The sequence below is a fragment of the Panthera leo genome, chromosome B3 (assembly GCF_018350215.1).
Source record: "Panthera leo isolate Ple1 chromosome B3, P.leo_Ple1_pat1.1, whole genome shotgun sequence".
In the NCBI taxonomy this organism is placed as follows: Eukaryota; Metazoa; Chordata; class Mammalia; order Carnivora; family Felidae; genus Panthera; species Panthera leo.
Window position 1 is genome coordinate 109494118 of NC_056684.1, and position 16447 is coordinate 109510564.

Consider the following 16447-nt stretch of genomic DNA (forward strand, 5'->3'; position numbering starts at 1 on the left):
CTTGACATCCATTTTCAGGGAATACAATCACCAAAGTGAAAATGCTTAAAAAAGAATTTCTTTAGAGGTTATTTGTGAAAAAATATTGTGGAATTCTTTCCTTGTTCCCATTTTACCCAAGCATGAGTAGCTCAAACTCAGACCTTGATCTGGTCCCCTGTAGACTATGGATATAGAATCCACACTTGGCAAAGTCTAAGACTGTGGCTGGCTACCTCCTCAGAGAACAAAAGAAAATGGCTGCATTACATGGTTATTGGTCTGTACATCTAGACTTTGTCAGGGCAAAGGATATGAAGCTTTTTCCTGCGGACCTACGATAGCATTGGTATGGGGCCAGCTTAAAAAGTACTTTGTCGGGGCGCCTGGGTGGCTTGGTCAGTTAAGCGTCCGACTTCGGCTCAGGTCATGATCTCACAGCCCGTGAGTTCGAGCCCCGCGTCGGGCTCTGTGCTGACCGCTCAGAGCCTGCAGCCTGCTTCGGATTCTGTGTCTCCCTCTCTCTCTGCCCCTCCCCTTTTCGTGCTCTGTCTCTCTCTGTCTCAAAAATAAATAAACGTTGGAAAAAAAAATTAAAAAAAAAAAAAGTACTTTGTCCAATAAGGTTGTCTAGAGACACGTGGCTGCCATGGAGAGTTCACAGGGTGAAGAAACTAAACGCTGCGGGCTGAGAACAAATCTTAAGCAGCTAAGTATCATAGCAGAGACTAATTCATCAGCAGACCACTAGTGAGGCACACAACTAGACATTAGGTGTCACTTTGTATCAGAGTTCTAGCCCAAGCAACATGTGAAAAAGTAATGTAGGTCACTTCCAGGCCTTGCCCATATAGATGGCCCACACGTGCTTCTCCTTCCAACTCCATACACAAGGCACAGAGATCTTTACTGAATAGTTCTTACGTAATGAATGCCTACTCAGAGCTGGGCTCTTTTTCATCTTCATTCATACTGAATGGTAACAAACCTGACTCATAAGATCCTGTCTCCTAATTATGATTCCTAAGCAGACACAAGAGCAACAGTTGGGCTATCTTCTTCTGAAGGTATGACCAAAACCTAAAGTCATCAGAGCTGCTGTCTTGCTGGGGGAATTGGAGAGTATCAATGATGAGGGACTGTCACTCCAGTTCTCCATGAAGCCGAGTGCACATTCTAGCCATAGGAACAATGGGACCCAGAGTAGTTACCGGGTTGCTTAAATGGCTTCCTTACAATGAATCCCCATCATCTGAGGTCATGCTTCTTAAACCGGAGGACACATCAATGACTAGAGTAAACTGGCTATTATAAGCCACAAAAGTCTAAATCCCTAGAATAGCAAAGTTATGATGTGGCAACTAATTCAGAAGAATATCAAACACGGCATATTATGAAGTGGAATACAAAAATCCATGAGTTTTTAAAATAGAAGAGTAAAATTCAAAGAAATTTCATTCTTTGAAGTTGTTAATGCAGGCTTTGTGTTCAGCTATCACTGGAATATTCATTTACCACTATTTTCCCGAGGAAAAGTTGGAGAAGTACCAACCTATGTGAAATGAACTTAGTTCATTTCACAGCAATCTGGAAGTCTTTTTCCCCCCCTTATAGCACATCCTGTTAGACTTTAAGCCACACTAGAATAGGATGTTTTACCCTTCTTTATATCCTTTGTAGTAAACCTAAAAGATGGCCCTCAAAGATACCCAAAACCTGATTCCTATAAATGGTTCCATACATAAAGAGTTCTGTAACTAAGATCTTGGGATGGAGAGATTATTTTGGATTATCTAGGTGAACCTAAATGTAAGCACAAGTGCCCTCATAAGAGGAAGGCAGAGGAAGATTTGACCACAGAAGACAGCGTGATGATGGAAGCAGAGATTGGAGTTCCGTGCTTGGAAGATGAAGGCACCATAAGCCCAAGTAATAAGCAGCCACAAGAAGCTGAAAAGGGCAAGGAAATGAATCTTCTGCTCAGATCTTCCAGGAGGAACTGGCACTGAGAAAAGTAGTTATGTGAGCTGAGCTATTTTCACTTTATGCTATCTATGCCCATCCAAGGTAGAATACAAACCAGATGAGTAACACACTTGCATTTATAGGAAACACTGTCCTGAACCCTGAATAAATAGGTAAGAGGGGCCATACAGGCTTAAGACGAATTTTGGAGTTTCCAGACTGGTGACCATGAGAAGACTGGAGACAGTAATACACCTAGAAAGGGCATGGAAGCTTCGCACCCTTTCTGCACACCTTGCTCTATGCATCTCTTCCATCTGGCTGTTAGGTCATATGCTTTATCATATCCTCAATAAGCTGATAAATGGGGGTGCCTCGGTGGCTCAGTCGGTTAAGCGTCTGACTCGATTTTGGCTCAGGTCATGATCTCACGGTTGGTGAGCTCGAGCCCTAAGTCTGGCTCTGCGCTGCCAGCACGGAGCCTGCTTGGGATTCTCTCTCCCTCTGCCCCTCCCCCGCACCTTCTCTTTCAAAACAAACGTTAAATGAATAAGCTGATAAATGTTTGTGAAGTCGATCAAGAGAGACACTGGTGGAATCTCTTCAAGCAGGGGTTATTAAAGCCTACAGTGCTGGAAGCCATGCAACCAAAGCCTCTGCCACGGTCATCCTTTGTTGATGATGAAGAACATCATGGACACCTCGCAATGCAAGTGTTACTCATCAAGCCAGACAACAGATGATGGAAAATCTGGTTGAAAGCATCCTGGTCTCTCTCAATGCTCTTCCCATTCCTAATCAAGTGCTACCTAAATGATTTATGAAGGCTGAGGGTTCAGTGGGATTGAAAACAGCAGACTAAATGGGGAGGGGGGGGGGGGAATCTTAAAAAAAAAAAAAAAAGAGGTAGTTCACGCTTACGTGATAGCAGGCTGCATATTACCACTGCTTTATACATACGGAATATATAAAAATACATATATAAAAATATCTATCAAAAAAATCTATGCTATTTAATGCTAGTCTGGCCTCCACAGGAAAGAATCTGAAAAGCAGAAAGACATAGAAACTTAACATCAGTAATTTATATATTATATCCAGTCTCTAATTTGGTCCTTACAACTCTAGGTAGTAGTCATGTCTGGTATTGATTTCAATTCTGCAGTTGAGGAAGATGCGGCTGAAAAGGTGGAAACAGCTCCTAGTCCAAGATCTTTTACCAAATGATCTCTTACATCGATAATATCAATATACCTATGGGTATGTTGCACTGGCTTCTGAAATAACTTCAAGCTCGGAAAGAAAACAGAAGCAACATTTTACAACAGCATGTTTTAATTTTATGTCCTCGCAAACCGAATGCCACACTCAAGTTTGTCAAGAGACGGGCTGAAGAAAACATGTGGACGAGTTACTAAGCAGTCTGCTCCTTCGCGTGAAAATGAGAACAGGAATACTACTACCCCTTAGATTGCTGTGTGGATTATATGAGATAATACACGCACAGTGCTTAACATAGCTGGTCTCACAGTCTGTGTTATATGTTACAGGACAGCTCTTCCCAAATTAAAATTTGCTTTCCGACCTCGAAAATTAACAAACTCGAGAGGTAAGAAAAGAGCGAGGCACAGGAGAAAAATAAAAACAGGCCCTGGGTACCCTTTCTTGAACACTTGGTGAACGGCGCTTCGCTTTTACCGAAAGATAACCTACAGGAGACGCTGGGGCCAGCGATCCCAAAACCTAACCCGCGTTAAGGACGCGGAGCAGGGACAGCACGGGTGTGGTCCAGGGGCTCCCACCCCGCACCAGAAGTTTCAACACGTGTCTCTCTCCTCCCAGGCCCTCCCCACTTCCCTCAGAACTCCTCGAGCTACAGAATCAGCGACTGCGGCTTTCTAGGCTCAACCCACACCGTCGCCGTCCGTCAGAGACCTGCCCGTCAACGAGCCCAACCGGACCCCGTGAAATATACCTCAACTGCAAGCCCTCAACCGGCGCGGGAGGAAACGCGAGGTCTGTCAAGGCGCACAGCGTTACGACCGGAACTCCACCCCCTACGTCTCCGATAGGGTAAATGCGCAAAGGAAAATGCAGAGCATTGGTCAGCAGCAGAGAGGCGGGCCATAGCTACGGGGAAGCGTAAGAGGAGGGGGGAGGGGCAACGAAGTGCCAGGGGCCAGCCTCTCTCCGGATTGGGCGAAAACAGGACGACTGCGCCTGAGTAAACTCGGTTTACGTATAGTCCCGCACGGTACCGCCCCTTTTACGCTACGTTAACGGAAGTTTCAACGATTCATTGGTTGTGACGGTTTACGCCTCCTGGCTGCGTGGCCAATAAAGGGCAAGAATAAAGCGGTTTCCGCCTCTTTTTCGGGCGACTGAGCCATTCAAATGACTTTGGGCAACGTGACTTCCTTCCTTCTTTTGGATGCTGTAACTTCCACTGAGCCAAATTCAGGTAGAGAAATTGTTACAATGACTACGAAGATTTTACTGTGAGTAAGAAATACTTAATAGTTAGGGTCCTGAAATACCCACGTACTCTCATAACTTCTAAGTATGACTTCAGTGTTTGAACGCAAAGAAACTACTCTTTTGCACCTTTTGCGTCGGCTGTGTCATTGGCCGAAAGAGCTATCAATTTGAAAGTAGCTCTGCCTCCGCCCCAAGGAACTCTAGGATTTGTAGTCCCGGACGCTCAAGTTCTGTCGCTTTAAATGTGGTTGTTGCTGCTAGGTTCTTCCTTATGATTAACACCCGCTGACGTTTACTGTGGTTTTGATGTGTTCCGTTGTGCTTTTTATCTTTTCACTGATCAGCACCGTTAAAGCTGAAAGACACTTAGAGAAACTGAAAAGACTTGATGTGTGTTGTAAAGATAAATAGTAGTGTTTGAAACATTTTACGGCTTGTGCTTGGACGCTGTGCTAGATGTTCGTAAATACCGTATTAGGTGAATAGTAAGATTGTTGGTTTGTAAAAATTTTGCCATTGCCACAAAACGGTCTTTGATTTTCATATTAGTCTACATTCGCGAATATTTGAAAAGTACCCTAAATTTGGCAATTATATATACTGTTTCGGTGTGGGTAGCAGCTGCTCACATAAATCAAGTGTTGATAGGACAAGAAGAACAGGCTGCCGTCATGACAGGAAAATAGTGCTGTAGTTTAAAATGTTAAGCATGACCAATCTCAGAAGGTTACACGCATTGTGCATTATTCAAGATTGCGTTATGAAGTCCATTTTCAATCTTTATGGAAACATTATGTTGGTTTAAGGCAGGGTTTCGCTAAATTTATTGAATCATGAACTTTCACTTCCCTGGGCCCATTTGGCCCTACATCACTTTTGTGTTTGGCAAAAGTAAAAATCAATGTATAAATACCAAAAACTTCTCCTGAGTGGCCTTTTCCCTTTCGACATTTTTTACCCTAATTAATAGGTAATATGAAGTGTTTAATTCGTGTAAGAAAAAAACACGATTTTATGATGTATAATAGTTCCACATTCTGGATTTAAAGTGAAGTACATTTTAAAGCCAAGCAAAAACTGCTTTTATGACTGATGTTTGGAATTATTACATTTTTGTTTTAAAAAAATCAAATTATTTTTATCATTTTTTTGTGTCTTGTTTCTAAATGACCAAGAGTATCAGATTGTTTGTAAATACACCATGGAAGATAATATTTCTTTTTATTCACAATAAATGAAGAGCCAAACTGAGTGTAATCAACATTTCTCCTTTTAATACTCTATATCATGTACTAAGTGAAATCTGTGAATATAAAAGTTACCCTGAGGCAAAAATTCAGAATTATAAGTTTTAATGCTTTCCATTATCTAGCATTTTAGTGTTATTTCTCCTTTTGCCTCCTAATTTATTACTTTTAAGTTTATTATGTATTTTAGGAGAGAGAGAGAGAGAGAGCATGTGTGAGTGAGGGAGGGGCAGAGAGAGAAAGACAGAATCCCAGGCAGGCTCCACACTAAGCATGGAGTTCGACACAAGGCTCAGTCTCACGACTGTGGGATCATGACCTGAGCCAATATCAGCAGTCAGACGCTAAACCGACTGAGCGACCCAGGTGCCCCTGCCTCCTAATTCAAATTAATGGTTCACATTTGGGATATAAATGAAATTCAGATGACCAAGAATAAAAAACATTAAGAACTGCAGGTGTCAAGACTACTACTGTGGTGAGGAGCAGTGTTTAACTGAGTGATGAGTCAACTGAGTGACTGAATCATGAGCACATTTGGCTAATCTGTATTAACTGTCCTAAGTGCTCACTCTTTGGGAAGCTCCCAGAGTGTCCCACTTAAAAAGAAAAAGCTTAAATCATTTGTTGAGAATGTAAGAATAGAAATTGAAACAGGTGCCATTACTGCCTTTTAAGATGTGAACCTCGGAATCCTTTTTATATAGTGTCTATATGGGAAGTAGGTTAAACAGTGGCCTCAAAGTGAGATAAATGCAAGAGAAGTCTTGAGGTGCAGGAAGAGAATACTACTACCTGTTTGTATTTACTTTTTAATCTCAACTTTTTTCTTTCCATTTTTGTCTCTTAAAAAATTGTGCACATGATAGAACAGTATAGACTTCTTGAAATCTAGCTTATCCAGTTTGGAATGAATGGTAAAAAAATTTTTTTACTGGGAATTATGTGATCAAAATAGTCTGGAAGTGTTAAAGAAAAAATTATTCACGATACTATTAAAGACAGGAAGACATACTTTATTCGCGGGGGGCTATTGTGGTGGGGTTTTATAATATGGGAGAGAATTGAGCTCAACTCTGAATGCATAAGTAGGAATTTATAGCCAGTGAGCAGGGTGTGGAGGTCAGTGGATGGAAAATTATGAAGAAGAAACATTGGGGTGTGGAGGATTATTGCTAGATTGAATCAGCAGTGTTCTTGCTAAAAACAGGCTAGGGTAATCAGACCTCACCTGGGGGATAGTGAAGGCGAGGAACCCAGGCAGATATGGTTAAACTGACTTAGCATTCTTACTAGAATCGGACATTATAAGGAAGGACATGGGAGCCCAAGGTCAGGCCTACTCAAAAAAAGAACATGTATATGTGTATAACCCCACAGACACTCTCCTATATACACACAAAAATATTTGTATTTGCTATTAAAATACAAAGTCCAGGGGCACCTGGGTGGCTCCGTCGGTTAAGCATCCATGACTCTTGATCTCAGCTCAGGTCATGATCTCACAGTTTGTGAGTTCAAGCCCCACATCAGGCTCTGCACTGATGGCATGGAGCCTGCTTGGGATTCTCTCTCTCCCTCTGTCGCTGCTCCTCCCTCCCCTGCTTGGGCTCTCTCTCTCTCAAAATAAATAAGTTAAAAAATTTTTTAAATACAAAGTCCAAATTATGCATAATACTTAGAAATACTTATGTTCAATCACTATACCAAGGCTCAACCAAAGACATAGAACCATTAGGAAATATATATTAAATTTTTTGCAAGGAATTGACTTGCACAATGTTGGGGACTGGCTAGGGGGCAAGTGTGAAATCTGTAGAGCTGGCTGTCAAGAAAGGCAAACTGAAATTCTCAGGCATGAGCTGAAGTTGTAGTCCACAGGCAGAACTTCTGGAAAAGATGGGCCTGAGTCAGGCCCATCCAGATTACCCAGGATAATCTTTATTTAAAGTCTACTGATTATGAATGTTAATTACATCTACAAAATGCCTTCGCAGCAACACATAGATGAAGAACTTCAAATCACTCCTTTGAGAGTGGGGGTTTCAGGCTTGGAAGTCATTCCAGAGAATCGTGTTTGATATTGCGTCTTGTATTTGTGAGACTGGATTAATTTAAGCATACAGAAGGTACAAATCAAACCCGCTTTTCAACTCTGGTAAAATATGTCTAAAAAGAACAGCTCTCCTTCAAGCTTCGTTCCAGCCTGCTTCTCTAACTCCCTGCCTCATTTGGCTGGCTAGTCCTTGAGACCTTGGCCTAACAGCCTGTATCTGAAGCTTCTGGTTTCATTCCTAAGCACCATATTCCTTTGTCCAACTTTTGAATCCCAGAGCTCCTTGGAGGTTTCCCAATAATATATATGTGCCTAGGCATGCATGCCTCTAACATGTAAGGAGTACTTCCTGGCAAGCTACCAGCTGTGGAGCTTTTGAAAATGGCAACAAGACTGCCATTGAAGCCAGAGGGTGGGGTGGTGATGAGGACATCCTGGGATAGGTGCCCGCTGATTTATACCAGTCACCATGACAAATTTTTTTCAATGGTGCTATTTTAACTTAGTTTTTAGATGGGCTTTACTGTTTCTCCTTTTACTTTAGACTGATGAAAGTTGGGGACAAGGCAGGAAAAGTATTAAAACAGGTAATTATGTTAATTATCTGTTAATCAGAAACAGCACCTACTGCCAAAAAACCTCTTGACAGAGTTGCTTAAAAGTGAATTGGCTGGTTTAAGCTGTATGTTCTCTTCCTGCCACTTTGACGTTAAAAAGAATGAATAGTGAAATAGCACACGAAACCGAGTTGGGAAGAGAGAGAGGCCAGCGTATTTGATAAACTAGTCTTTGGGTTTTTTATTTAATTAATAATTATGATTATAGTTTATTTTACACAGAGAAGTATGATTAGGATTGAAACGAACAGCTTGGGATCTAATAATTGCTAAGAAACAAGTTCACTTTTTTCTTGAATAAGATACCAAAGTACCTATTTGCTTGTGCGTATGAAGTGATTCAGAGCATATGGCCCCAAGATTAGCTCTAAATGGACATAGCTGAAGGCTAAGGTGAATGTCATTACACATTTACATCCTCTTTTTTCCTCCTCCTTGCCCCCAATTTATACTAATTTTACTTTTCAGGTTACTTACTTTTAAAAACTGTTCAGTTTGGGAAAGTTCCGTCATACACAAAGGTAGAAAAAATGATACACAAACCCTTATGTATATGACCCCATTCACCCAAGTTTAACTGATGGCTAGACTTACTTCGATTGCACCCACAATCCTGTTAGATCTCCTATCCCAGACATCATTTGGGTTATAAGTATCTCTTTTTATCACTAAATAATAACAGATTTTTTTTCTCCAAACATAACCTCAATAGGCAGATATTTTAATGACTGTTACTCAAAACGAGGTGTGTGATTTTGAGCAAGTTCTTTAATCTCTCTAAACCTCAAATTACTCATCAGTTGACAATATCTCCCTTTCAGGGGTTTTCTGAAGATTAACATAACATCACTGAAACACCTAACACAGTGCTTACCACATTGCAGACATTCAAGTTCTGGCCTTTGGTGGCTTATACTACTTGCTCTGAGAAGCTATAGAAAAAAATGACCAAAAGATGTTTGCTGAGCTCTTTAACTGTTGAAATGATCCTTGGGAAAAAATCTTTTTAATGTTTGTTTATTTTTGAGAGAGAGAGTGCGAGCAGGTGACGGTCAGAGAGGGAGACAGAGGGTCCGAAGTGGGCTCTGTGCTGACAGCAGATAGTAGGGCTTGAACTCATGAGTGGTGAGATCATGACCTGAGCCAAAGTTGGGTGCTTAACCAACTGAGCCACCCAAGCACCTCAAGAATCAAAGACATTTACATGAGGTAGATCAAAGTTATGAGCGAAGTAAAGCCCAGTAATAAAAAGACAATTGATGTGAACTTATGTGAAATACAGACTATATGACTATCTTAGAATTTCTTATGTGATCTCCAACTAATGTATGTGACAATATAAAAACAATTTCCTTGGGGCGCCTGGGTGGCCCAGTCGGTTGAGCGTCTGACTTCAGCTCAGGTCATGATCTCACAGCTTGTGAGTTGGAGCCCCGCGTTGGGCTCTGTTCTGACAGCTCAGAGCCTGGAGCCTGCTTTGGATTCTGTGTCTCCCTCTCTCTCTGCCCCTCCCCTGCTCACATTCTGTCTGTCTGTCTGTCTCTCTCTCTCTCTCTCAAAAATAAATAAACATTAAAAAAAATTAAAAACAATTTTCTGAGCTATAAAGAAATATGAAAGCCTTCTCTTCTTTTGTAGGATTTCTGGAACTTTCAGCACCCCCATACTCAAATAGCAATGTTCTTACTCATTGTCTTCATCTTTTTGGATTCACATATTGGAATTACCTATTTACTTTCTCTTCTATTCCAGAAAAGTATTCAGTAGGAGGCTGGATTTAATTTTCTAAGCATTATATTAAATAAATTTCCTTGCCAGATAATAGAATATCCTAAGTTGTGCTGAACATTATAAAGATAAATCTGATCATGATTACCAGCATCTTAATGTCTGAGCAACAATAATAGTGTCACATTGCAAAGAAGTCATGTTTTCTTTCATTTTAAAAAATACAGGGTAATGATGAAGGAGATAAAATACAGTCACAGCAAGAGCTGGCAGCTTGAATAAGTTTGTAATTAGATGATTACAAATGATTACAGATGATTGCCCTCAGGCTGATGAAGTGAAATTTTAGAAGAGAAAAGGAACATTAAGTAGATTAAGTCTCAGTCATGAATATATTAATGTAATTAGCATTTCCCACCCTTAAATTCAAATATTGAAAATCAATACTTGGTAGTTGCTGGTTTGTACGACAAAGTGACTACTTTGTTTTTTTAAGTGACTACTTTCAATAATCATTTCCCACTGAAACTTGTAGCATGTGATAATTTTTCGTATAAAGTTTTTACATTATACCAAACTACTCTTTAAAACTTACAGTACTACTCAGAGCAGCATGACCAGTGAAAAGAAAACTGTTTCTTTCAAAAAGCAAAATCATAATTACAAGCAAAATAAGTCAGAGAAAGCAAATACCATATGATTTCATTCATATGTGGAATTTAGGAAACAAAACAAACGAGCAAAGGGGGAAAAAAAGAGAGGTAACCCAAGAAACAGGCTCTTAACCATAGAGAACAGACTGAAGGTTACCAGAGGGAAGGTGGCTGGGGGGACGGGTTACATAGGGAATGGGGATTAAGGAGTGTGTTTGTTGTGATGAGTACCAGGTATTGTATGGAAGGTATTGAATCACTGTATTGTGTACCTGAAACTAATATGACACTGTATGTGAACTAACTGGAATTGAAATAAAAACTTTAATAAAAGAAAAAGAAACCAAAAAAAAAAAAAAAAGGGAAAAGAAAAATCATAAATACCAAGTATAAGTGAGATGAATTAGAACCTTCGCCCCCCACCCCTGGGAGAAAGCTCTAAGCAGGAGAAAACAAATCTCCCTTTTCCTTTACAGTGCCTTGACTGCCTGTTTGATCAGAGCTAAGAAAAGGAAAAGCAAGGATTTCCAAGTTTTACTGTGTCTTTGAGTAGACAGATGGCAGATGACTCCAACGTGGAATGGTCACCATGTGGTCATTTCTTATGCACAAGACAGCCTCTGGGCAAGATAAGGAAACTGGAGGATAAAAAAATGAGGAATGGAAACCATTCTGCAAAAATATTATAAAGAACTAAATCTGTTATGGCTAGGAACTTACATAAAAATGTGTTTTATTTGGAAAATGTTTCTCCTTGATATGAAACGATTCATTCATTGAACAAATATCATTGCTCACCTAATATATGCCTGGCATATCTTAGGTCCTGAACATATAATATTAAAAAAAAGTCCCTGCCTTCATACAGCTTACTTTCTAGTTGGCAGACAAATAACTATATATTAAAAAGTATATAATGTAATTTCAGCTAATTGTAAGTACTATGCATGGTGGAATATTCAAATATCTAACACTGGTATGGCCAGCTTGTGATATTTGGTATGGTTTCACATCCCCTTGTGTTCCCTTGTATTTTCTCTTCCTTCCCCACCTTACTTCCCTTTCCTGCACACTCTAACTTCCTTGATATTGAACTTCCCAATAGAGTGTTCCACTCCCGGTTGGAACATGGGCCAGCCTTAACCCTTGTTGTGGCTGGTGTTATGCCTTGAGTTGCTGGATCATGGGAAGATCTGGGAGATGCTAGGATAGCAAAAACAGTGGATGCATCAGGTTCTGGGGCAGCAGCTATTTCCTTGCCAGTACAGAAGTAGAGCATTTCAATATTATAGCAATTGATAGAGCCATGCTAAAGTATATCTGCTGAAAATCAGCCCTGGTGCTTTGGAGACAAATAGGGCAGGCTAAGAGGATGGAGAGTGATCAAGTAATGCTGTATTAACTCTGTATTCTTTCTGAGAAGGCAGTGTCCTTGGGAAGCATCTCTATGCGCGCACACACACACATGGATATTTCTACAACAGTTGTCTGTTGGATGACCAGAGAGCATGGAAGATATCTCTTTACCCCACCCTGATGGAGAGGCTTCAGTGGGGACATGAACTAGGAATGCCAAAGCCAACCTTACACTCTTCTTTTTTTTTTTTCCCTTTTTTTATTAAAAAAAATTTTTTTTTAATGTTTTTATTTATTTTTGAGACAGAGAGAGAGACAGAACATGAGCAGGGGAGGGGCAGAGAGAGAGGTAGACGCAGAATCCGAAGCAGGCTCCAGGCTCTGAGCTGTCAGCACAGAGCCCGGCTCGGGGCTTAAACTCGCGGATTATGAGATCATGATCTGAGCCGAAGTTGGATGCTCAACTGACTGAGCCACCCAAGAGCCCCAGCAACCTTACACTCCTCTGATGAAGGCTCCTTTGTGCTGTTCTGGTCCGAATAATTCATATTTTAGGATATTTGTTACAATGAGTTATTGTTTCCTACAGATGGAACTGGTAGGATAGAGAGAGAGACAGATCCTAGTGCAAGACAAAAACCTTGTGGGTGAGTGTTTTCTGTGTGTGTTTTAAGGGGAGCAGAGGTTGCTAGGAGATTCTAGGAAGTTCAGGAGTGCCCTTCTTTCTGAGGTTGATCTCTGCCCATGTATTTAATCACATGTCTGCCAAGGCCTTGAATCAATTGTATCCTCACTTTATTTTCCACCTTTTCTCCAGTTCTACCTTTTCCTTCTTCCTACCAATGTGTAAGTCTCTTCTGTTCTATAGAATACTTTTACTGTGACTCTGACAACCCATGGATATACTCCTCTTTTTTTTTTAATTATTTTTTTTTTAACGTTTATTTATTTTTGAGAAGAGAGAGACAGAGCATGAGCGGGGGAGGAGAGAGAAAGAGGGAGACACAGAATCTGAAACAGGCTCCAGGCTCTGAGCTGTCAGCACAGAGCCCGACGTGGGGCTCGAACTCACAGACCGTGAGATCATGACCTGAGCCGAAGTTGGACGCTCAACCGACTGAGCCACCCAGGTGCCCCTGATTTACTCCACTTTCTATAATACTTTCTATACTGCCTCTATTTCATCTCCCCTTCATCCTTCAATCTGCTGTAACATAGCTTTACTCTCTAGGCTCCCATGAAAACCTTTCTCTCATACGTCACAAGTCAACTCTTACTTGCCAAATCCAAGGACTTTCTGTCTTTTTGTCTGAGAGGACATCCCTACCATTTGAGAACATTGACCTCTCCCACCATCTTGTGAAACACCACTCTCATTTGCTCATCTTTCATCCTAGTCCTTTTTCAGTTCCTTTGCCGCCTCCTGAAGTAAATGTCACCAAAGGTCCACATAAGATTTTCTCCACCTTCTGTGGTCCCTTTCTCAATGGCTGCACTGTCTCAGTCACCCACACTAAAAGCCTTAATGTAATTTTTGACCCTCAACCCTCTTCGTTCAGTCACACATTGATAGTACCTGGGGGAAGAAACCACATTTTCACATACCCTTGTTTTCCCCACTGCTAATGTCCTAACTCAGTTCCTCATGGTTTGTTCTAACTTTGCAATAGCCTCAAACCAACTTTGCGTCCTCTTTCTTTCTCTGTCAGCCTCTTTTCTATAAAGCCACCAGTGTTTTAGCTTTTAAAACAAGCAAATCCTTAACTCTCCTTAAACCTTCAGTGGACTTTGGTTTTAAAAGGTGGAGTAACACAAATTTCACTCTGTTTCCTCACATTTTCTGAAGTGTTGTAAAGGAATGAAAAAAGTTATTAACTCAGAAGGACCAAGCAAACAAGTGAGAAGGAAAGAGATTCTAGGGGCACCTGGGTGGCTCAGTCGGTTAAGCGTCACAACTTCAGCCCAGGTCATGATCTTGGTGTTCATGGCTTCTGGCCCCATGTTGGGCTCTATGCTAACAGCTCAGAGCCTGGAGCCTGCTTCCAATTCTGTGTCTCCCTCTCTCTCTGCCCCTCCCCTGCTTGTGTTCTTTCTCTCTCTGTCTCTCTCACTCTCTCCCCCACAAAAAAATAAATAAATAAACATTAAAAAAAAAAGAAAAGAAATTCTAATGGATTTGTAGAGGATGGAAAATGAATGGAAGAGTGGTACTTGATTTAGCATGGTGGTGGAGCTAACAATTTAAGGAACAAAAATCAGAATGGGGCACCTGGGTTGCTCAATCGGTTAAGCATCCAACGTCAGCTCAGGTCATGATCTTGGAGTTTGTGAGTTAGAGCCCCACGTTGGGCTCACTGCTGTCACCACAGAGCCCACTTCAGATCCTTGGTCCCCCTCTCTCTCTTTCCCTCTGCTCATGCTCTCTTTTTCAAAAGCAAATAAAAAGATTTAAAAAAAGAGAGAAATGTTCATGAAGAGCAAGACAGTTAACTCTGAAGAATCCCTCAGAGGCTCAGTACTTACAGGTACCAAGTCCACAAGATGGCATTAGACGGAGCATCAAAAGTCTGGCATTGAAATCCTAGTTCCCCTCTCCCATCGTACAGATCCTCATGCCTAAAAAAATGAACAGACAGCCCAAAATTACAGACATTGTAGGAAAACCTCCAACAAAAACCAAAGCGGATGTGGAGAAAATAGGGTCACTGTAGGGAACACTATAAAATAATCACTATTATAAAGAGTTTGCATCCATAAAAGAATAAGGTACGTGTATATGTGTTATATGGTGTATATTTCATAAAATGTTTAACAAGCTTATTAATAAATGTTACATATAACTGTATATGTAATATATAATATTTAATTACATGGGAGTGTGTGGGTGGCTCAGTCAGTTAAGTGTCTGATTCTTGATTTCAGCTCTGGGCCATGATCTCACAGTTCATGAGTTCTAGCCCCATGTCGGGTTCCCATCCAACAGTGCTGGAGCCTGCTTGGGAGTCTTTCTCTCTCTGCCCCTCCCCTGCTCATGTGCACCCACACGCACTCTCTCTCTCTCTCTCTCTCTCTCTCTCTCAAAATAAATAAAATAAAACTTTAAAAAGTAATAATATCTACACATATCAGTTAACAAGAAAGAGTTCGATATACATTATATGTAGATATTCATTATATAATTTGCATTAAACATATATAATATGTAGATATATGTTAGATATATATAAAATGTATATGTTAGTTAACAAGAAAGAACCCTTGAAAATGAAAAAAAAAATCTCACAGAAAGTAGAATAAAAAGCAATGAAATGGAAAGTTGAAGAAAAAACATTTTTATTAAGCTTTTAATTTTAATGCCAGTATAGTTAACATACAGTATTATATTAAATGTTTAAATATTTATTTTGGGAGAGAGAGAGAGAGCAGGGGAGGGGCAGAGAGAGAGAAAATTCCAGGCAGGCTCTGTGTTGTCAGCCTGGCACCCAACCCGGGGCTTGAACTCACAATCTGTGAGATCATGATCTGAGCCAAAAGCAAAAGTTGGATGCTTAACCAACTGAACCACCCAGGCACCCCTACAGTGTTATATTAGTTTCTTTCTTTCTTTCTTTCTTTCTTTCTTTCTTTCTTTCTTTTGTAGTTTTATGGTTTTATTTAACACAAATATGACATGCACATAAGCTGTCTATTCATTTTCTTCGCTGCACAGTCTGGCATTGGGATTCGTGACTCTGATGGCCAGCTGGGCTGCTCTTTCCACAATGTCTTTATGGTTCTCGGAGGAGACCTTGTGAGCAGTCTCTGCACAGTAAGATTTATTGCACATCAGCAGCACCTCAAGGTCCTTGACATTGTGGACTAGGAACTTCCGGAAGCCACAGCGCAGCATGTGCTTTGTCTTCTTGTTGCTCCCGTAACCAACGCTGGGCATCAAGATCAGGCCCTTGAGTCTTCTGCGCACTCTATTGTCAATGCCTCTGGGTTTCTGCCAGTTACGCTTGATTTTGACGTACTGGTCTGACTGGTGCCGGATGAACTTCTTGGTCCTCTTTTTAGCAATCTTGGGCTTCACCAGAGGTTAAGGGCAGCCGTGATGCCGAGTAAGAGATGGCTGCCACCTCCACAGGCAGCGCCGAGGACAAGACAGGAAGCATATTCCTGTCAAGTGTGCAGTGCAGTGATCCAGCAGTTCTATACAATACTCTGTACTCATCACAAGTGCGCTCCTTAATCCCCGTTTCACCTGCTTCACCCGTCCCCCTTCCCACCTCCCATCTGGTAACCATGTGGTTGTTGTTTATAGCTAACAGTCTGGTTTTTAGTCTGTCTCTTTTTTCTCCTTTGTTCACTCGTTTCTTTTCTTTTCTT

The 16447-nt window shown here is 40.9% G+C and overlaps 2 protein-coding genes across 4 annotated transcripts in view; both read right to left on the reverse strand.

The window, feature by feature from the left end:
* Positions 1 to 3997, reverse strand: part of WDR89 (WD repeat domain 89) — a 35698-nt gene extending 31701 nt beyond the window's left edge. Inside the window, exon 1 of one of the 3 annotated variants that reach the window (XR_006203875.1) lies at positions 3920 to 3997. The gene's annotated coding sequence lies outside the window, so the exon portion shown is untranslated. The remainder of the gene's footprint in view (positions 1 to 3919) is intronic. The other 2 variants (XR_006203876.1, XM_042943453.1) reach the window with 2 other exon arrangements.
* An 11767-nt stretch (positions 3998 to 15764) lies between these two features.
* On the reverse strand, positions 15765 to 16157 carry LOC122222658 (60S ribosomal protein L32-like; the record flags this gene model as incomplete). The annotated part of the gene is made up of 1 exon (XM_042943214.1): positions 15765 to 16157. A coding segment is annotated over one exon (393 nt), but the record flags the coding sequence as incomplete, so codon positions are not given.
* Between the last annotated feature and the right edge of the window lie 290 nt (positions 16158 to 16447).